Source organism: Passer montanus, unplaced genomic scaffold (assembly GCF_014805655.1).
Source record: "Passer montanus isolate IOZ18808 unplaced genomic scaffold, ASM1480565v1 scaffold53, whole genome shotgun sequence".
In the NCBI taxonomy this organism is placed as follows: Eukaryota; Metazoa; Chordata; class Aves; order Passeriformes; family Passeridae; genus Passer; species Passer montanus.
Window position 1 is genome coordinate 6,133,413 of NW_024370263.1, and position 22,308 is coordinate 6,155,720.

Here is a 22,308-nt window from a genome sequence, read left to right on the forward strand (position 1 = left end):
TGAGTATGATTAGAGCCCACATCCACCCCCAGGAGAGTGGGTGAGAAATGAGAGAAGCTTTGAGCAGCTGAAGAGGTTTTCTAAAAGATCTCATCCCAACAGTTTACCCACATGGAGGTGCAGAGAAGACTTTGGGCATCAATTTATCAGGATTTTACCTCATACCCCAAACCATCACCCTCTTTGCCACACTGCTGTTTTGATGGGATGATAGGTGAGGAAAAGGAATCTCACCTCCAAACTCATGAAATCCTTGGCCCCTCTGGAAGCTCTTGGAAGGGAGAGGCTTGTCCAGAGTAAACATCCACTGGGGACCCAGTCCCACCCCCCAGACTTTGCAAGGCAAAGGCCAAGCTCCAGCCAGTGAGTGAAAACAGAGATTATTCTTTCTATTTTGTTGTTCCATCAAGTGATAGGGACTGGCCAATTTAATACATAAATTTACACAGAAGTTTCCCAGGTGAACATTTTATTTTTTCCCTCTTTGCACAAAAATAACTGTATTTTATTATCAATTTCCTCCCCAAACACCTAGTCTTATATACATCCTTGCCTCCTCTTTTCCAGCTTCCAAAGCACATTTTAACTAACTAAGACTATTTAGTTTGAAATCATAGGTTTATACTGAGTTTAAGCTCTCCTAAGGTCTCTGAATTTAAGACCCATGGAGACTGCAGATCTGGGTTTTTTAAATATATTTGGTTGTGGTATGTTTGTGTAATTTGAAATGATAATGGCAGACCCAGCCTTTCAGATTTCTTACCACTGAGATCTAAATGAGGGAATAAGGTTTGCTGAATCAGAAATCCTGCTTCTGCCCTGCATGGATCAGTTTCCACATCACTGAGCTCCTGAAAAGCAAGAAGGGAAGAATCACCACACAAAGAGGCTTAATGAGGAAGACAGTTACTGAAGGAGGGGGGGAAGTCCTAGTTAATCAAAAATCTCTCTGTTAGCAGCAGCAGCAGTAAAAGAAGCACCTCAGTTCAACAGAGAACACTGATATTGGTCAGCAGTCCTCAGTCCCTCCTTTATTTCTGCTTCACAATTCCAGAAGTCCCATGATGTAGAAGTCTTCAGAACTAGAAACACTGCCAGTATTGCAGGTGCTATCAGCACATAACAGGAGTAAATGCATTATTCAGGCAATTTCTAACCACACCATCAATGTGTGCTGCTTTTAGACTCTGTAAATTCAGCCTTTTAGCCCTTAGCCAAGTCTATGCACAGTTTGAACAAATTCTGTCCCCTTCCCATCACTTCCTGTCAAAGTAGGAACGAATGCAAAGTTAGTAATGAAATATGTGGTTTGAATTCAAGGATTTCAGGCACACAGGGGCACTCTGCCCTCACCCAGCACCTCAAACACCAACACTCCACAGTACAACTGCAATGGCAACAGATTTCCTGCCTCATGTCCAAGCTGTTTCACTTCCATCACTGATCTAACACAGCCTGAACTTCAGCTCTTGGCTTTGTGATCTTTTCTTCTCGGGTGCAGAGCATGTGACTGAGGCAGGGAATCAGGTCAGCTGCTTATTAAGGGCTAATTGTTATATTCCCTGAAATAAATGCCTGTAACTGCACTGGAGAGTACCAGACCTCTGCAGAAGCAGAGATCACATTCTAAAATTAAAGCAGTAATGAAGGCTCATTAATAGCCAAGCAGAATCCCTCTACAATTCTGAAGTGAGGGCCAAATGTATCCCTCCATACAACCTCAACATGCATGGCACCTCAAAGTTCACAGCCACAGTGCAAAGATCACACACAGCTACGTAGGCCCAACACATCAGGTACTCACCAGGCCTCATCTGCACACTCTCACAACTTCCCATTTCCAGTAAGGAACCAGGTTCTCAGAAAACCAAAGCTGTGAGGATACAAATCACTTTGGACAGCCATCTCCAGGTGTCCTGAGCTGTGCCTACACTTGTTTGCTCAAGCTGCACCCAAGGACTCATCCTGAAGTAGTTTTAGTTTCCTGCCTGTTCTAAAAGCAGAGATTATCAGATTATCTACAAACAGAATGGTTTCAATAGAACTGTGGCTCTCCTGTTTCCTCTTCCATGTAAATACTCCAGAGAAATGTGCAAAGCCAGTGGTTTCCACCCGAAATGAATGACCTATTCAAAGGAACCATTAGAATAAAATGGCTGAAAAAGACAGCACATATCTCATCTACTCCTCATCAATTAAAGGTATCCTCTCTTTAGTTTAGTAACAAAACTCAATTTTCATTCTCAGCAGAGGTCTGGAATACAACTAGAAAGCTAATGCAGCTACCCAGCTTTCAGCTACTGAATGCTGAGTGTGAGGAGAAAGCAAAGCTTTTTTATATAAAAATAGATGCTTTGAATATCTTGCACGTTTTTTCTGTCACGAGACACGTGATGAGCTGAAATCCACTTGAGCTGAAATCCATTCACTGCATCCCACAGCAACAGCAAAGACAAGAGCAGGACAAGGCCTCTCATGTGCCAGAAAGTCATTAATGAAATATTTGCTCTCCCTGAGATGTTACACATTTGGTGAATGTGCTCACTGAAGAGCAGGAGCAGCTTGTGCCAACCCAAGTGCCACGACAGCTCTGCTTTGCTGCTCTTGCCCAGCACCTCCAAGGAACCATAACTCAGTTTGGTATTTTGGAAACTCTAAAGCCCACAGAATTCCAGAGGGAACAGACAAGCAGCTGTTTTCTTTGCTTAAATGGATGAACTATTGGACTCCTCCTCTGTAAGCCATGACACACCAGAACATTTCCAAAACAGACAATAATCTGCCTCTTTTGTTGTGCATTTTTGATACAACATCAGGGATATTTTACCCTTATCTGCCTTTCAGATAAGCTTCAGAGAAGCTTCTTTTCCATGTCATGTGTCTGTAACAAACAGCCATTTTTCCTCCAACTGACACTCAAAACTAATCTTTTAGCTTTCTAAAAAGTCTGTGTGTTCCAGCATACCTGTGGTAACAAAATAAATACAAAAGGAATTAAGCTCTTGATATAAAGATTATAAAACCACATTTTGGTAAAGACTAAGGAAATCAGAACTGCAAGAAAAATAAGTAATTCCTCTTCCCACACATCAAGCCCACAGAACTGAAACAGTTTCTAGATTACCCAAAGCAATTCACCCTTGAAATGCTGACTTGGAAATTTGTACACGAAGCAAATTTGTTTCAAAATACGAGGGAAAAAGACATGAATTTAAAAATTACCTGACAAAGCCAGGAAGTCTATAAACATGGAAAAACCAGGACAATATGTGTATTTGCATAATTTAACATTTCTCCAGCAGTGCAAGGAAAGAGGGATTAATTCTTTTTATAGCAATTTAAATGTCAGTGCTGTACACAGAATGTAAAGTGCTTTGAGTCACTGCTGCAAAACCTTCCAGGAACATACTGAAATAAAACTAAACTGCATTTTAAAATAAATGCTCATGTACAGGCTTTAAGTGAATGCAGGGTTTAGTAAGGGCTGAAGAAATTACTTTAATTCTCCACCACTGGCTCAATTCTGTACACAGAGAAATCAGCTACAAAAAGTGTCCAGTGAGTCCAAGTTGCTATTGTCCCAAATTTATCCTGGACAGCACAGGTAATGCCCTAGAAAAAGACAAATTAATTCAACAAACAGCAAAAGAACAGTGCTGCTTTCAGCCACACTCAAGTAGCTTGCCCCAGACTCAACTGGCTGCACACAACTGAGCAAGGCCTTTCCCACAAAGGAGTACAAACCACTGTATTTACAACCTGGCCAAGCACACTCTGGCCTGGACAGAACTCAGACATTGTTTTCATCACAAACAAAAGGCTCATTACACACCTCAGATTCTGATGGTTTTAGTTTGAGCAGGAATTTTTCAAAATGGAAGTTGTAAATAACCTCGGATGCAGTTAGTCCCTTACACTTAATAAATAAGAAGCATCAAGAATCTCCACAGTATTGAGATGCACAGAACTCTTAATTGGTTTCAGAGTCTATTAAAACAAAAAAAAAATCCTTTGTTACTGAAAAAGAATAACAGTTTCTGTTCTTCTAGAAGAGTGGCCCTAGTGGTGTGTTCAAGTGCCCAAACAAGCAGCAGAAGGCTTTCACTGCATCCCAAACCACTGCTCTTGATCTGCCCACTGAGCTGCTTCACTGTCACTGCCTTCCAAGTCCCCCTCTTCTCCACTTCCCTCCATGTCATCCACATCTTCTTCCTGCGTGGCATCTGTTGGACTTTCCTCTTTTTCCATTTTCTGCAATCCTTCCAGTGACTTCTGGTCATTTGGATCCAAACTGAAGAAAGGAAGAAAAATAAAGCATTGTCTTGAAACTTTTTTCTCTTTGTGGCCTCAGTGTAAAGAGTAACAATGCAATCTCATCCTGTTGTCTGCACTTCCTGTTTAACATCATCAGGAAGCTTATTTCAGATGATGATGCAACTTCCCCCTGAGCTGCTGTAACAGTGAGTCTTAAATCTCTTTATAAAACAGTTCTGATCCCCAAGAACACATTTATCTAAACATCCCACTCTTCCAGAAAACTTGGTCACCTCTCCCAACAGTACTAATTATAAAGTAACATGAAAGCAGTAAAAATTTAAATGACTCTGACTAAATATAATCTATGCAGGCAAAAACCAGCTGACCCATTTAAGCTATGCAAGTTTGCAGGGGACATAAAGTGCTGGGTTTAAGGCAAATTGAAGATGTTGCAATCAAAACATGGGAATATTTTAAAAAGTAACAACCTAAAATAGCACTTAGGTTATGTTAAGTTGAATCATACTCTTTAAATTTATCAAACAGCTCATTTTTATATGCACCTTCTAGTGTAAAGGAATGAATCCTAAAGCCTGACTATAAAATAATTAATAACTATGTATAATTCCATATCTTAATCCTTCTGTTAGTCAAGGAATCACAAGCCTAGTGACATATTCAGCATTAATACAGTCCCTACATTTTGCACTTTTCAGTTTGAAATCTTCAGACCAACCAATTCATGAGCAGGATGCCATTTGTGTGGTTTTGCTTGTTTTAAAGGAGAATGATACAAAGCCACCTCTGATTCTCACCCTAATCAATCAGTAGCTCATGTTTTCACTCAGTGAAGCTGACAGGCTCTCACAAAGGCCCTGCAGTGGCAGGGTGTGCTTTACCTCAGGGCTATGCTGTACTGGTCCATGGCCTCCTGGTACTCGTTGACAGCCACCAGGAAGTCGCCCAGGATGCGGTGCAGGACACAGTCACTCTGGTTGGCCAGGGCATTCCTCAGCAGGGCAATCCCATCCTCGTACTTCTGCTCTCTGCCTGTTCACAGGAAAAACCACTGTTTAAATCAATAGCTGAGACAAATCTATAAAAAGTCACAGTGTTCATGGTCTTCCTATTTGTCCCTCTAGACCTGTCAGCAGAGCAGGGCTCTACTTCTTGCAAGATTAACTCTGAACAATGACTTTTTGTTGCAATAGCTGTTACATTCAATTACATCTACTCTGAAGTCAAAACATTTTTGTTTGCAATTGCTCTAAGTCTAATATCATCTGCTGGATGCAATTAATTCCTGTGATTTTTCCTTCAGGACAGACCTGATAAAGCCCTGGACTGTATCATCACTGTCACATCCTTCACATGGATGTGGCTCCATGTACAAGGGTATCTTTAAAAAAACCAACACAGGGGGAAAAGAAACTTACTGAGAAGTTCTGCTTTCTTCACCACAGCTTTAATGTAGTCAGGTCTTTGTGTGAGAGCTTTGTCCAGCAATGTTTTTGCCTTCTCCTGCGTGACTGGGTCCTCCAGGCAGACTGTGGCCAGCAGGGTGAGGGTCTGTGCGTTTGCCCCCAGGGTTTTGTACACGTTGTTTGCCATCACCATGGCTTCTCGGATGCTGTTGGATGCCAGGTAACACTCGATGAGACCTGGTGGTGTCAGATGGAAACACTTCAGGGATTGAGTCAGCACCACAGGCACTCAGCCCTTCAGTATTATTTGCACTTAGCAGCACTCAGGTGCTGAACAGCTGACACTCCAATAAGCAAATACAAATTGCAATTGAGAAAGTGAATCTATGCTTGTCAACATACTCATTCTACAGATAATTGACTTGATGTTTATTAATGGTCAGGCACTGAAAAAACCTCCAACCCTAAGTAAACCTTATCTAATGTTTTTGTCCAATTACACTACTGAGAGAATTAACACTTCACCTGGACTCTTCACTACATGGAGCTGCTGTTGAGATCAGCCAGATTTAAATATTTAAACAAATACGACAAAACAAAGCTCCCAGCAGAACTAACCATCAGTTAACATCACCATCCAAAAGTGAGCTGCTCAAAACACCCAAGTTTGTTTACCTCCAGATTAAACAACACAAAACCCAAGAAAACCCCTTCCTGAACATCATTCTTACAAACCCACACATTCTCTCACATCCCTCCCCGATCAATCGCAGGTCTTGGGGTAACAATTATTTACAGCAGCAAAGAACTGCTCCCCATCCCCTCGCCTCACCATCAGCATGGCAGCAGCCCTCCCAGAGAGCAGCTGGGAGCAGCTGCCCAGGGCTCACCCTCGTAGCAGTCGAGGCGGCAGGGCGCCAGCCTGATGGCCTCTCGGAAGTGGATGATGGCCTCCTGCACGCGGCCCATGTTGCGCAGGGCAGCTCCCTTCAGCAGCAGGGCCTGGACACTGTTGCTGTTCAGCTGGATTGCTTTGGCTCCCAAGTACAAGGCACGGGAGTATCGTTTGCTGTAGAAACTGTGACACCTACAGAAAAAGGAGAGGGATTGTAAACATGCGCTGCCTGTGCGCAGTCACGGCGGTTCTGAACTTCTCGTGTTTGAAGGTAAGAAAAAAACTTCTTCAGAAATTTAAAACACCCTAATATAGATATTAAAACTGTTAATATTTAATATATTACTGGTATTGCACAGGTCTGTAACTCTAAATTTAACATAGAGAAAAAAACACAATAGATATTTGCAGAGAGCTAATGTAAGTTACCCAAGAACAGAACAGACAGGGAAGAAAAGCACCTTCTGAACACAACAAGCTGAACCCACTGGGTCAGCTGTGACCCAGCACATTCAGCAAACCCAGAGCTGAGGTGAGAAAGGAAAGAAAACTCACCCAGACACTACCCAGGGCTCTGCATGTTGGTCAGAAATGTTGAAGAGCCGGCAGCCCAAGTTCTCCACATCCTCCAGCCGACCCTCACGTGCCAATAAATAACCATAAACATCCATTCCTAAAGAGACACGTTGGGAGGATCAATCCTCAAGAAACAGAAAGTTCATTCACAAGAAAAAAAAGCCACAAAAACCACAAACACCTACTTTAAACTGTGCAACTACCTAGAAGGGCTCAAGACATGCAGCTTCTGAATGTCAATTCTGAACTGAGAGCTGAGGAAACAATATACAACATTTCACTGAATGTGGCTGTTACTCCTCAGGTCAACCTTCTCTCAGGATTTACTCACCTTTTATTAGGTAAGGATCCAGCATTTGTGCCTGTTCAAATTTTAGGATAGAGTTTTTATTATCTCCAGCTCTGAAGTACAGGTCTGCTAAGCTCCCCAGCAAGTCCACATTATCCCTCAGCAAAGACTTCTTCTCTAAAGAGCTTAAAGGGAAAATAAATGCATGTTATTTATAAATGACATTTTGAATATCTTTATAGATAAGAATTTATATATGATTTGATTGCACCACGCTCTGCCAGCTCTTACCAAATGGTGTTTATTGCCCTGGTGTTGTCTCCAGTATGCACAAAGGCGTATGCCTTGATCCACACCGAGAGCCAGTCCAAGTTGGGAATGCTCTGGATTATGTTGATGGTCATGGAGGCCACTTCTGCTCCCTTCACCGACAGCGAGAGCAAGCCTGTTCAGAGGGGGTCACACATCAGCCTCAGCCACCCAAAACTGCTGCTGATACAAACTGCCTGAGGAGCAGAAACTCCAGCCCCTGACAAGCACAAACAGCAGGTTACGGGGCTTGCTACAATTTCCATAATGTGGATATGACACGCAAATCAAGACAGCTACAGAAGTGTAATTAAAATTTTAACAGGGCTGAACACTGCAGTGCTGACAGAGTGCAGGTACCCACCTAGGATGGCATCCAGGGCCAAGGGACACTGCCTCAGCACCTCTTTGTAGCTCGTCACCGAGGAGCGCTCCTGGCCTGCCTTCTTGTAGAGATTTGCCAGCATCATATTGATCTGCACACAACAGAAAGGTGGGGACAGTCACTGTGGGCAGGAGAAAGAAGCACTAAGAAAGGTCACAACTCTGTCTTCAAGCCTGCCTGCCTCTGTTCTGGGCAGAAGACAACATAACCTGCATTTCTGAGAACACTCCAAGGTACCAAATAGGACAAAATGGAAACTGTGGCTTCTTTCTGAGCGCAGAAATAAAATCTACATTCTTTTGTGCACCTTGAAATCCTGCAGCAAAGAAGTCAAAAGATGGGCAAGTACACGATGCCAAGAAGGATCTGTACATCCATTAATCAGTCCCTTCCAGGAAGTGTCCATGGAAGTGTTTGAATTAGCTCAGCAAGTCAGAGAGTTTCCATTCAGCTTCTGAGTGAAGCCATGACTGACCAAAGAACAGAAATTATCTGAGCTCCTCACAACACAAGTAGCTGGTTTCTGCTGCAGCACTTCCATTTACTGGCCTATATAGGCAAAAAGTTTGCTTTCCTCATCTTTTCTTCTTTTTCTGTTCTGCAAGTTGGTCAGAACACTCTGACATTAAGTGCAGTTTAAGCCTGTACACTTTTAGGACAATTTAACATGAAACACAGTTGACTGATCTGATGTGTTAATCTTTTAAGCCCTTCTGAGCAACAGAGCCAGCAAGCAAAGACTCCACAGATTTGGCACTGCAGACCACAAAGGGATCTAAATATTTAACATTATCTAAACTGTTGTTGAAAAGGATTAAAAGATTTTAAAAGATGGAGCACTAGCAAACCTTCTACTTGCCAAAGTCTCCAGCCTTTCAAAGATTTGTCATTGCTCCAACTATACAAGAAGTTAATAAAGATGCACAAAACATTTAACTCCTTTCTTTTTTTTTTCTTTAAATTCTTTCTAACAGAGAAAATACAAAAATGGTATTATTTTAGAGAAAAGGGTCCAAATCAGCTAATTTAAAATTAGGAAATGCTACCAAACAATATTTCACTAATGAAAAAGACATAATGCCACTAAACCTAGATAACATGTTCTGCCCTAGAGATACACTGACCACGAGGCTGTGACAAAAACCTGCCAGAATTCACCTTTGGAGTCCTCTGCCTGGAAGGAATCCCATCAAGAATAGCAATGGCATCTTTATCTTGCTTCAGCATTGTGTAACACTCAGCCATTTTGTATTTCACTTCAATTTCTGACGGTAAACACTGAAAGAAAAGAGAAAGATTGAAATATGATGTTGGTTTAATCAGGTATGAAAATTTTAATAAGGTTTCCTCGAAAATATTTATACTGTGTTGAAAAATAGCTGGTGCATGTAAGTTAACAATGCAGCTCACTGCTAGCTCACATTGTTCCTGTCTTCAAATCAGAAGTATGATGTACACACAGAGAAAAATTTCATGCTGGAGACCATTTTAAGTTTTGCATTAGAAAACACCAGAGATATTACCCAACTAATTAGCCTTAAATGTCAGCTTTATTTGACATGAAAAATGCACAATCTAAGGTGATTAAAAGGTGGTAAAGGTGATATGGTTAGTGATGGACTTGGCAGAGATTCAACCTTAAGGATCTTTTCCAGCCTCAGAGACTCTGTGAACATTGAGTCAGCACACTAAATGGAAGGGGAATGTGATCACTTGATGCAGCATTATCAATTCTTAAATACCTGGCTTTGGGGCGTTGATGCAGCACTCCCAGTAGAAGGCCTGACTTTGGAGGTTTTACTCAAGGCTTTTTTCTGCTGTAAGGCCATGGTGTACTTGCTGACAGCATTCCTGTACTCCTTGTCATGGAACAGGGAGTCTGCATGATACACCAGGAGCTGGTACTTCTGAGAGGGAGAGAACAGCTCCCTGCGAGAAACCAAAGGCTGAGATCAGGTGGCTGCAAAAGAATCCAAACCTTACAGAAACAAAGTATTTGTAGCTTTGGTTTGTCTGGCTTCAACCTGCAACTGCTGCAGCTCCTTCACTGCGCTGGAGGGACCATTGAGCAACAGCACAGGGCTTATCTCACAATTTATTTTATCTGTGAACAAACAAATCCTGCAGCCACTCCTGACACCTCAGCAGCAACAGCAGCTCAGTGTTTGGCTGCTTGGCCACTGTCCTCATCCTTTCTGTAACAAGCCACAGGCTGTAAACATCCATTGCATCAACTTTCTCCTAGGATTCATTCACCTTTTGTCAGGTAAGGATCCAGCATTTCGCCCGTTCAGATTTCAGAACACTTTTGTTTGAACTCAAGTTTAAAAGAATAGAGTTTTGTCTGGACTCAAGTTTAAAAGGCAACCCAGCTCCTTGTACAGCTCTTCTGCTGCTAATCCCTGTTCCTGCACTATAAAAACCCCCTTAATAAAACTCCTAATATGTGTGCAGACCAAATGACCCAACCGTGGCCTTCCAGGACCTGAAGGGAGCCAACAAAAACCATGGAGAGAGACAATTTACAATGGCCTGGAGTGCCAGGACAAGGGGGAATGGCTTCATACTGACAGAGCGCAGCTTTAGACTGGATATTAGGAAAATTCTGACTTGTGAGGGTGGGAAGGCCCTGAGGGTGCCCAGAGAAGCTGTGGCTGCCCCATCCCTGGAAGTTTCCAAGGCCAGGCTGGACAGGGCTTGGAGCAACCTGGCATAGTGGAAGGAGGCAGGAGGGGTGAAACAAAACCCTCAAGGTCCCTTGGGTGATTCTGTGATTCTCTGCCAGGACACCAGTGTTGTGGCGGGCACCCCAAAGGGACGCTGATGCTGATCCCCGAACAGAGGCGGGCTCCATCCCCGGCAGGGATCCCTGGAAGTTTCCAAGGCCAGGCTGGACAGGACAGGGCAGGGGCAGAGCACAGGACAGGGACAGGACAGGGCAGGGCAGGGACAGAGCACAGGGCAGGGACAGCCGGGGCGGCCCCGCTCCCTCACGGCCCGCGCCCCGCGCGCCCCCTGCCGGCGGGGCACTCACGGGTTGTTGCCGCTCATGGTGAGGAGCAGCCCGCTCAGCAGCCGCACGTTCGAGTGCAGCCCGGCGGCCGCCATCAGGGACGGGACAGGGCAGGGGCAGAGCACAGGACAGGGACGGGACAGGGCAGGGCCAGAGCACAGGGCAGGGACGGGACAGGGCAGGGGCAGAGCACAGGACAGGGACGGGACAGGGCAGGGCAGGCACACAGCACAGGGCAGGGACAGCCAGGGGCGGCCCCGCTCCCTCACGGCCCGCGCCCCGCGCGCCCCCTGCCGGCGGGGCACTCACGGGTTGTTGCCGCTCATGGTGAGGAGCAGCCCGCTCAGCAGCCGCACGTTCGAGTGCAGCCCGGCGGCCGCCATCTCGCGCACGTGCTCCACCACGCTCATGCTGCCGCCGGCGGGACGAAGGGGACGGGGCCGGGAGGGAACCGGGAGGGAACCGGGAGAGAGCCCGAGCAGGCGCCGGGCACGGAGCCGCCGCCGCCGCCGCTCCAAAATGGCGCCACGCAGGGGTCCTCGCGCGCCGCCGCCTGCAGGCGGCCGAGGCGCTGCCGGCCCGGCCCGACAGGCGCGCGGAGGGCAGCCCGCGGCGAGGACCCCCCGCGGCGGCGGGAAGGGCGTGAGGGGAGAGCGGGGTGAGGGCGCGGCCGTGAGGGGACCCGCTCCGCTGAGGGTGCTCTGGGGCGAGACACACACTGCCCGTGCCTCCACGGCCCCCGAGGCCGGCCCCTGGCCTTCTGCGAACACGCTGATGGGTGCTGCAGCTAAATGTGGCTGAGCTCTCTGACATAAGTGTGACATAGGCTATGTCATAAATGTGACATAGGTCTCTGACTCCTGCCTATAAAAATTGGTAATGGAGGAGAAAGACCGTTCAAAACCTACATTTCTTCTGGAAAATCCCTCACATTTTTTCCTCAGCCTTCCCTCAGCTTGAAGCCATTCCCCCTCGTCCCTTCAAGTCCTGCAAGGCCACAATTAGGTCACCCCAAAGCCTTTCACCAAAAAGAAAAAAAAAAAAACCCTTTGATTTCTTTACTACTGTCCATAAGACACACAGTAGTTACCACATTAATTACAAGCAAATTTTATTGAAAACAAGGTAAAAATCACCGCACTGGACAACACAGCGTGAGAGGTTTTTTTTCCCCAGACATTCCGACTCCAGCCAGCAGAGCAATGACACAGCTCCCCTGCCCCACAGCCAAGCCCATTTCTTCTCTTAAATACAAGCCCTGTTTTAAATGCTGTAGCCACAATTACAAAGCAGCTTGCATCTGAAACAGCACGTTAGAAATCACTTATTAAGCACCAGCTTAATAATATTTGCTTACACAACTTATCTTTTTGCTCTCCCTCTATCACTCATTGACAGGTTTGGTTTTTTTTCTCTTTTTTTTTTTTACTTCATAAGCACTTAATTCTTTCTTGGTACAAAACGTATCCAAAACAAAGGCAAAAGACTCAAACATCTTGCTGTGGAAATGCTCAAAGTTGTTGCCACTTTGCTTCACTGCCCAGGGCCTGAGAGACTCTTGTTCATGAACTGCCTCTTCACAAAGCAGATCCACCACTGCAGAAGGAAGTAGAGTCAGAAAATCAGAAGTGGTTTCTACTGAATTTAAAGTATTCAATCTCTGACACATAACAAATATTAAGGCTCCAGTTTTACAGATAGTTTTCCACGCTGGTTTCCACTGGAATTGAGGTGAACAATTCAACAGGAATGGACACAATGAGCTCATATTACAGGACTTTGAATTAAAACGGGAACTCTACTTTCTCTTATTTTACTTTGGTTATATTTTATTCCAATACAATCATAAATGAGGGATACATCAAGAAGCTATGCCTTTAAAAGTAAATTAGCCTAAGTGATTTTGACATTAAATGCAGTCACATTTGCACATGAAACATGAACACTCAGGAGGTGACTCATTCATTGATTAGCGATTTTTTCAATCAGGACACGAGGCAAAACAATCGACTTCAAAGCAGCTCTCAAATCAGAGCTGCCTGGGAAGAGAAACAGCTCCTCTCGTGCTTGTGAACTCCCTTTGCAATCCAGCCACGAGCAGATGTGCAGTGCTTTGAAGAGCTGAACCAGACACCTCCCATTACTGCCCTGCTTTTGAAAGCAACCCAACCTGGCATTCACTGTCACATCGCATTAAATTAAATTTATTGATAACTTGCAGCTGCCATTTCACTGTAAAATCAGGCAGGCTTGGCTGAAGTTACCCTCACCCCATCACCTCACTGCTCTCCACACGTGGCTGAAGAAACAGCCCCAGCCTCTCTCTAAGCCTGTGCTGATGCCACTGGGCTCTCACCTTGCTGGGCTTGTCGCTCTGAGGATCAAACACTTTGTCACAAAGGCGAAGGCCGGTCTCTTGCCTCAGCTGCTGCAGGTAGGCCCTCATCACCTCTGAAAGCAGCACAGCAAAACCAGGGTGAATGGGCAGCACCAACCCAAACTGGATTTAACAGGGATTTAACACATCAGACATCCCTGCTTAAAGCAGAGAGGGAGTTTCACATCTGCAGGCTGCAGCTGGCTGAGCTGATAAGCTCGGTTTATCTACGGAACATGGGGGATCCTCAAGGTCAGAAAATCCAGCTTGTGCTGCCTTCAGAAGACAGACTGCAGATTTAGAAGATTTAGGTTTGAAGTAATTTGTCTAACTGCAGTCCCAAAAGTGCAGTTAATGAAGTGTGACCCTCAGAAGCCCTGGGTCAGCCTTACCTTCCTCCTGCTTGTTGGCAGGTTTGGCGTAGATGGCGTTCAGCGGAAAGCCAGGCTCCCCTGGGATTGGGAAGTTTGTGATTCCCAGGGTGTACATTTCCTTCTCTCCCTGGCCTTTGGAGTTACACTGGAAGAACCAGGCAAACAGAGGGTGAGCAGTGATGAACAAAAGCTGACAGAGCGTTAGACCCAAATATTTTACAAATCTGGAACATGAAAACTCATCAAGAAGAGCAACACAGCACACCCACAGCCTTGGAGTATTTGAGGCTCTGACAACGGGGTCTGGGGTGAACGGGATTATTTGTTCCCCTGGAAGGAGAATATCAGGAAATCCTTTCCTTAGAACAACCCTCAGAAGAGACTGTTTCCCACCTGCACAGGAATTCAGCTTTCTCACCTTTTGCAGCTTCTTCAGACACTCAGAAATGTAGAGGGTCACATAGATCAGAGTTCTGTCAGCCTCGTTCTGCAAAACAAGAGCAGCAACTCTTAGATTCCAGGACTTTGTGGAACTGATAAAGTCTGAAACAGGAATGAATTCAAATCACTTTGGGCTCTAGTTTCCCCATGAGAGAGAGAGATTTGCAATTCATGACATTTACCCAGCTTTAAAGATTAAGTGGGAGGGGAAGGGGAGTTTTTGTGATCTTCTAGAATTACTTCCTTGAAAATAAATTTATATTCACAGCACCAACCCTCCAAAGAACTAGAATATGCTCAGGATCTCACAAAATTACCTTAATTTCGTAATTTTTGAAGAAAACATTAGCTTTGAAGTAGTAGATGGCTTCATCTATAATATCTGTGTCCTTAGCTATAAAAAAAGAGATAAAGAGTTAAGCAGTGCACTATTACACTACATTTGTACTTTTACTCACTGAAGTACATAAATAAGGATTATTGCAAAAGCAAAACCATGGTATTTACAAAAAGCAGAAGTCAGCACCAGATAACAGAAAACTTCTGAAACACCATGAGTTTAGACTGTAATATTTGAGCTTCCTACTCTCTTCTCCTTCCCCTCTGACATGTCACTTCACAAACAGCAGCAGTTCAGCAGTTCCCCACTTTTGAGTAACTCATCAGAGTTTTAACATCATAAAAGGATAGAAAAATAGTTTCTGGAGAAAGCACAATCACTCAGATGCCATTATCCTCCTCAAATAAAGGAGGGGAGCAGAACACAGCCACAATCAGTGACAATCTGACTTCTGCTACCATCCAAGACTGCTTAAATCCAGAAACACTCCCTTTCCATTTCCCTGTTCAAACTGAACCCACATTTCTGGGGAACACCAGGCCTGGGAAGCTCAGGACAGAAGGGGAATCTGTCCTGGCTGCCTGTGGGCCTGTCGGGGTGCCTGGAACTGCAGACTTTGAAGCCCCACACCCGTCAGTGCTGCTGTCCCTCAGAGCACGAGCTCTCTGTGGCTGAACCTCCACTTCCTCTGCCACAGAGGCTTCACACCTCCTCAAAACCCTGCTCGGGAGCACAGGGGGAAGCACCACAACAGCAACCAGAGGCTTGGTTACTGAAACCACTAACTCAACACGAGGCACAGTTAGCTGTGCATAATTATTTTCTACGATTTGCACAGCTGAAGTGGTTGAAAACTTCCACTTCCCACCAGTGACTCTTGCTGGGGCTGGCTTAGATCAACCCCTGAGGTGATGAGCTACATCCAGTTAATTCAGAGATTATTATAAACTTACTTTCTCGAGGTGCTGGGCCCTTGAACTGGCTTCTGATGGGTAACAGTGCCATGTTCCCAATTAGCTTGGTGTCTGAGTCCATTAAAGTGGAGTGGTAAGCCTAGAGACAGGGAGAGCTGGTTATTGATCCTACTGAAAATAGACATTTCCATATCCAATCATGTGTCTTCATCAAGCAGGAGTCACAGCCTAGTTCATTATGATGCTTCCAGCATTTTTTCCTTGCACAAACAACTGCTATTTTCTATTTGGGTCCAGATCTTGGTGCTATTCTGGTGAAGATCAGGAAAGCACTGGGAAATGGGATAAAATCTGTATTGTTGGTCTGCAGGCACAGTGCATCCCCAGGCTGCCTGACCCCATCCTGGCAGTTCCAAGGGGTAACAGCCCCACTTACCCACCTGAGTTTTGGGGAATTGCACTGAAAGTTAGTTGGTCATTAAAAAATATGTAATTTATTTCCATGTCTGGCTATTAATAGTAGATAATTATAAATAAAGCCAGGCTTAATGCAGTAAAAAAAAATCCCAACAAAACCGATTTAAGTGAAAAACAAACCAGCTTTCTGCATACAACAAATCCTTCCTGGAAAACCGATTCTAAACAACTAATGAGCTCAGTTTCAGGCACTTTCCAAGGCGCTGTGCCAGGCCACGGGGAACCCCTCACCTTTTGTGGGGGGCAGAGGAGGATGTGACTGCGAGAGGCTGGGTGTAAAAAGCAGTTTATTTCACTGGGAGGAAGGTGGTGCGAACACAGGCAGAGCAAAGCCCTGCTGCGGCCGCCCTCTCCCCCGGGTGGATCCCTGGCAGGAGAGGAGGAAGAGGAAGAGGAGGAAGAGGAAGAGGAAGAAGAGGAAGAAGAGGAAGAGGAAGGCGCCGGCCTTGCAGCAGCCTCCCACGCAGAGCCGCTCCCCGCTCTCGGCGGCGCTCCCCGCAGCTGCAGCCCCTCTTTGCCCCCGCAGACCCCGCGGCCAGCAGAGCCCCTTCCCCGGCCGGGATCGGCCCCGCCGCCCCGCGCCCTCCTGCCCGCGCCGCGGAGCCGCGGAGCCGCTCACCGGCATCTCGAAGGGCAGCAGGCGGCTCGGCGGAGCCGGGCGGGAGGGGAACGGGGCGAAGCGGCCAGCGAAGCGGGCACAGAGCTTCCTGCTCCGCCTGCGCTGCAGGAAATGAGGCAGCGGCAGAGGCGGTGCGAGGAGGGGAGGCGGGAGCCGCGCACCGCCCCGGAGGCAGCGCTGTGTCTGTACGGGAACGGCCGGGAGAGGCACTGCCGGTACCGGGAGGAATCCCGGGAGGCAGAGCTGTGTCTGTACGGGAACGGCCGGGGAGGCACTGCCGGTACCGGGAAGGAATCCCGGGAGGCAGAGCTGTGTCTGTACGGGAACGGCCGGGAGAGGCACTGCCGGTACCGGGAGGAATCCCGGGAGGCAGAGCTGTGTCTGTACGGGAACGGCCGGGAGAGGCACTGCCGGTACCGGGAGGAATCCCGGGAGGCAGCGCTGTGCCCTACAGGAACGGCCAGGAGAGGCACTGCTCTGCCAGGGCACTGCCGGTACCGGGAGGGGAACGGCCAGGACAGGCACTGCTCTGCCAGGGCACTGCCGGTACCGGGAGGGGAACGGCCAGGACAGGCACTGCTCTGCCAGGGCACTGCCGGTACCGGGAGGGGAACGGCCAGGACAGGCACTGCTCTGCCAGGGCACTGCCGGTACCGGGAGGGTCCCGGGAGGCAGCGCTTTTGGCGGGGCAGGGGTGCCGGGATGCTGCGCTCGCAGCTCTTTTCTCTCCCGTGCGTCTCCAGCCCAGCCCAGCCGGGGCAGTTCGTGTACGGAAGCACCAGAGGGGTCCAAGGTGCTGTGTTCCGAGGGATGCAGTACTTTAAGGTGCACGCTCCAATTGCTGTCAGGCCATTACCTTCCGAGACCCAGCGTTGCTGAAACTGCCCCTGGTATCTCATGACTCCCGGTGTGAGTCAGGGAGACAAAACGGGGAGGTTTGGAAGGCGAGTCACAATAATTCAGCTGCAGGGCTGGGGTTTATCCTTTCAACACGCCCAAAGTCACCTCCAGACTGCCTTAGCATGAGCACCCTGCTCATCCCAAGGCAGTCTCGAGGTCAATTAAACCTCTGTAGTTTCCCCAACTTTTGAATAGTTTAATTCAGCCAATTCAATATTTTTCTGAGTCCTTTTCCTCTAAATATGGAGGATTTACTGGTCTGTTCAACCTCTTGCCCAGTTCTGCTTTTTTTATATGTACTAACACTGGCCTATGTATTTTAAAACACACACAAGCATAGTAAAAAAGAAAAATTGTTTATTAAAGTAATTACAAGGTCATGTAACTCACTCTCCATTATAAATATTAGTTATTTTACAGATAAAACATCAAGTGTGTTTGTGTAGGGGCTGGGGTTTTTTTATTTCATTTTTATTTTTTACCAAAAAGTGAAGTATTTTCCTCCCAGTATGAACATGTTTCTTACTCATCCACACGATCTTGAAAGTATTCATCCACAAGAGGAGATTTATCTTCTTCACATTCCTGTAAAAAAAAAAACAAACCCAGAAAAATATAAACCTTCCTGGGTTGAACACAGGAATCATTAGGGGACTTTGAAACAGGAAAAAATGCAGGAAAACATCCTTGTGATCTCAGTGGTCCTTTTTGGCATTTGAAGGTTAAAACTCTGTTAATTTTGAAAACCAATACTTTTAAACAACCATTGATCAATCTGCATATGCAAGATAATATTAAAGATTTTCATTTCTGTAACTAAATGAAGATGATACAAGCATTGTCACTGAAAGACTAAACATGGCTTATTGTGAACTGTACTAAGACAATAATTTATTAGCAAGGCAAAGAACATATTTACATTACAACTTCTATTATGGCTAATTTCTAATTTTTCATCTTCTCACCAGCAGTCCCCTACCTTTGGTTCCTTAAATTCCAGATCCTCTCCATACTGAATGGTGAAGTCGATGTGCTGCAGCACGATGTTGATGCTCTCCTCATCAGAGCGATCCAGGGGCAGGAATCGAACCATGCCATAGTCATCAATCTGCACAGGCAGTCACAGCATGTGGGCAGGGAAATGCAGAAGGTTCATCTCCATCACAGCACCCAAAGCCACTTCCCTGAACCACTCTTGTCTGGCTTCTAAAATAGCATTTAGTCACACTGCAAACCAATGGCAATTCCCTGCTCAGAACACCTGGCTACCAATCCTAAGTTCTACACAGCAGCAAACTCCCAAAATTGCCAAAAGAAGAAAATTCAAATAAAATGTATTGGCTATGATCCAAATATCAACAGTATCATATCAGTAATATCAATAATCTCATGCCAATCTGAAAAACAAAACCCAAATCAAAAGAAGCAAAAAGTGAAGTGAATTTTAGTGTTGCAGCTCAAAAGCAATGTACCTACCAATCCACATATAGATTTGGTCAGTTTTTTAAACCTTTTACTTTTCATTATATTTGTAGAATCTTCAATCATAGAATACATATCTGGATCCAAGTACCTGGAGAAACAAAGTCATCATCACCACTGAAAGTCTGTCATTCAGAAAGACACAACAGATCCAAGATAATTATTTACAGAAAAATCCAGAGATCAGTACAAACATGGAGCTATTCTTTTGACTCTGACTAAACTAAGCATCCTACCCAGATGTTTCAAGATTATTGTTGAAATAAACAAAATCCATCTTCTCCCATTCCAAATGAGTATGTTTTTAATTGTGGGAAACGTTAGACTCAACTTTCAGTGAAGTTTGCCTCGGTATATTGTACTACAGAGTAAATTATTTTCTTGGAACTTACTTTTCTATTTCCTTCTTGGCTTTCTTGCTCAGCAAATCCATTTTGGTCATGACGTTAATCTGTGGAATCTCCAAAGATATCATTGCACTGAGAGCTGCCAGGATTCCAGAGATAAACTTGAAGAGGATGAAAAATGATGTATTAAAGTACAGAAAAACAACACAAACACGCAGGACACTCAACCACAGGCCAGATCTGGTAATGAACATATGGAGCATGGACACAAAGCCATATGAGCAATCATCCTCTCTGCTGGAAAAAGGAGGTGCCAAGAATCCCCTCAATTTGTGGAGCCTCAGATATGGATCTGGCACTGAAAAGGGCATTAAGAAAACCCAAACCCTGCTTGGGACTAAATGGGGAAGGTGGCCTGCTTCTTCTTGGGGTCTGAGAAAGCCCTCGTGGAATCCCAGAAGAATTCAGCTTGAAGGGACTTGTGGAGGTTATCTGGCTCCTACATCTGCTCAAACAGAAGCACTCCAGGTCAGACCAGGCTGCCCTGGGGTTTGTCCAGTCAAGTTTACACCCCATGAATGCCTGTCCCAGTCTGACCACTCTCACAGTGCTGGCTGTCCTTACATCCATCTGGGATTGTCCTTGCTGTGTGTCCTTGGCTGTGATGACAGAACCAATCTCCCTGGACCTGACAATTTCTCCCCTGGGCAAACCCATCTCCCTGAATGGCTCAGACTTGTTGTTCTTCATAAAAATGAACTTTTATCAACAGATTTCAAATGGATACCTTGAAAGATTCCACCATGAACTGAGAATCCACAAGGAAAACTCCACAGACACGGAATTCCCACTGCTGCAGCTGCTCCACCAACTGCTTCATCACTGGCAGGTGTGTGTAGAGTTCAATCTGACCTGGGGCACACTCAGCATGTTAACAGTTGGAATGTGAAGCAAACAGAACAGTCCACAGTTATATGTAGACAGGAGAAATGCATTTAAATAAAAAGTGATAAGGAAATCCTCTTTTCAGGCAGCTCTGACTGTGTTTGGGTGAAGTGGTAAATAAATAAAAGGGTTTTTTTTCTCCTTTGGTCTCCAGTTAGTGTTAGTTTGCAGTTGCCACAGCTCATGATGATGCTACCAAACATCTGTGCAGTCATCCAGACCAGCCCAGGACCAAGTTCACTCCTGAGACACCTGAAAGTGACTCTGACAACTGTTAACAACTCAACAAAATGGGAATTATCACAACAGTCTACAGCCAAATTTTCCAATTTGCGAATTTTCCAATTTGTGAATTTTTCAATGCTTATGAAGAGCGATACCAAAACATTGTTGTGTGTTTACCTGGGCAATCAAACAACACATAGTCATCCTCCACGTGCCCGAGGCTCTCCTCCAGCCAGCTGAAGTTGTTGGCAAAGTATTCCATGCAAAACACCAAGCCACCATTGGGGCCAAACCTCAAGGACTCATCTTCCATGACATCGTCCACTTCTATCAGCTCACGGATGTCTGCAACAACACAAACAGCCCCAAAGGCAGGGGATGGGCTCTGCAGGCTGGGAATGGGCCCTGCAGGCACAGAATGGGCTCTGCGGGCACAGAATGGGCTCTGCAGGCACAGAATGGGCTCTGCAGGCTGGGAATGGGCTCTGCGGGCTGGGAATGGGCTCTGCAGGCTGGGAATGGGCTCTGCAGGCACGGAATGGGCTCTGCAGGCACGGAATGGGCTCTGCAGGCTGGGAATGGGCTCTGCAGGCACGGAATGGGCTCTGCAGGCACGGAATGGGCCCTGCAGGCTGGGAATGGGCTCTGCAGGCCGGGAATGGGCTCTGCAGGCCGGGAATGGGCTCTGCGGGCTGGGAAATCAGCTGAGGAAACCAACAGGACTTCACAGCAGTGCTGGGGGATCTCCCTGGCACAGCCAGCAGCCAAACACAACAGGTTATGTCCATGAGATCCACACAAACTACTTAATTCCCTAAGTAAATATATGCTAAATATCTCCCGGGACTTGTTTGTGGGGGTCTTTTGAGGGTTCCTGGTGACTGTCTGGGAAACATCACATCCCCCAGATTTTCCTCTTAAGGTCCTGGCTCCTCTAATGAATCTCTTCTGAAAGTATCTCAGCTGCTTGGCCAGGTCAAGATGCTTTCCTCATCATCTCCGTTCAGACACAAACACCGCTGCTGCCCTCACAACTGCGGCATCAACCACCGGCGCAGGTCAATACAGGCATTAAGCAGCAGCCGGCACAGGGCAAGAGGAGCCCCAAGAGCGCATTGATCTCTGCCATCCCTGAGCTCTGTTTGCTACCAGCCCAGAATTATTCACCCATTCAAGCACCACACGCTGGTTTATGGAAAGGCTTTCCCCACAGCTCCCCCGGCGCTGCACGGGCCCCGTTCCGGAGGAGCAGGGCGGCCGGGCTGCGCTCACCTGCCATCACGGGGTAGCTGAAGAGCTCGGCCGCCGGGTCCAGGTTCACCACCTGCACGGCGCGGCCCAGCGCCTCGCAGTGCTGCACCATGGTGGAGCAGTACGTGCTCTGCAAGGCACACGCGGCCGTCAGGAGCCGCCGGGGCTCTCCCGGGGCGCTCCCCGCCGCTCCCCGCTCACCTTCCCGCTGCCCGCCGGGCCCATCACCAGCTGCGCGTACCGGGGCATGGCCGCTGCGGCGCTCCGTAGCTCGGCCCGGAGCCGCGGCGGCTCAGCGCACGGCCCTGCCCGCCGCGCTACGGCGAGCCGGCGGGGTCAAACCGTGCACGCCCCTCTCGCGAGACGGCGGCGCTGGGGCGGGCGCACGTGCGCGCGCGGTGAGGGAGCGGGACCCGCCGCGGCCCGAGGGGCCTCCGGTAACACCGACAGCGCCCCCGGGCCCCCCCG

At 46.8% G+C, this 22,308-nt stretch overlaps 3 protein-coding genes across 7 annotated transcripts; all 3 read right to left on the reverse strand.

Annotated features, from left to right (window-relative positions):
* Positions 1-452: 452 nt before the first annotated feature.
* On the reverse strand, positions 453-11,676 carry ANAPC7 (anaphase promoting complex subunit 7). Of its 4 annotated transcripts, none has more exons than XR_005629319.1 (12): positions 11,458-11,676; positions 9,878-10,064; positions 9,294-9,413; positions 8,115-8,226; positions 7,733-7,886; positions 7,484-7,626; positions 7,132-7,249; positions 6,572-6,768; positions 5,694-5,918; positions 5,157-5,307; positions 3,833-4,291; positions 453-1,993 (listed from the first exon to the last, which is right to left on the reverse strand). XR_005629319.1 is itself a non-coding variant. In XM_039724651.1 (11 exons), exons 1-11 carry the CDS (start codon positions 11,556-11,558, stop codon positions 4,102-4,104), a joined length of 1,698 nt encoding a protein of 565 aa, XP_039580585.1. In that variant the 5' UTR covers positions 11,559-11,676; the 3' UTR covers positions 453-4,101. The 4 variants fall into 4 exon arrangements, 2 of the variants coding, with proteins under 2 accessions (XP_039580585.1, XP_039580586.1); XR_005629318.1 differs by having other exon boundaries at positions 453-851; positions 1,805-4,291; XM_039724651.1 differs by having other exon boundaries at positions 453-4,291.
* Positions 11,677-12,234: 558 nt separating this feature from the next.
* On the reverse strand, positions 12,235-16,843 carry ARPC3 (actin related protein 2/3 complex subunit 3). Its single transcript, XM_039724821.1, has 7 exons — positions 16,691-16,843; positions 15,634-15,733; positions 14,658-14,734; positions 14,318-14,386; positions 13,918-14,044; positions 13,505-13,599; positions 12,235-12,744 (listed from the first exon to the last, which is right to left on the reverse strand). The coding sequence occupies exons 1-7, from the start codon at positions 16,694-16,696 to the stop codon at positions 12,682-12,684; spliced, it is 537 nt and encodes a 178-aa protein (XP_039580755.1). The 5' UTR covers positions 16,697-16,843; the 3' UTR covers positions 12,235-12,681.
* A 1,082-nt stretch (positions 16,844-17,925) lies between these two features.
* On the reverse strand, positions 17,926-22,288 carry GPN3 (GPN-loop GTPase 3). 2 transcript variants are annotated; one of them, XM_039724593.1, is made up of 8 exons: positions 22,082-22,288; positions 21,862-21,970; positions 20,767-20,934; positions 20,207-20,331; positions 19,465-19,580; positions 19,067-19,163; positions 18,570-18,698; positions 17,926-18,175 (listed from the first exon to the last, which is right to left on the reverse strand). In XM_039724593.1, exons 2-8 carry the CDS (start codon positions 21,950-21,952, stop codon positions 18,113-18,115), a joined length of 789 nt encoding a protein of 262 aa, XP_039580527.1. In that variant the 5' UTR covers positions 21,953-21,970; positions 22,082-22,288; the 3' UTR covers positions 17,926-18,112. The 2 variants fall into 2 exon arrangements, with proteins under 2 accessions (XP_039580527.1, XP_039580526.1); XM_039724592.1 differs by having other exon boundaries at positions 22,042-22,288.
* Positions 22,289-22,308: the final 20 nt, after the last annotated feature.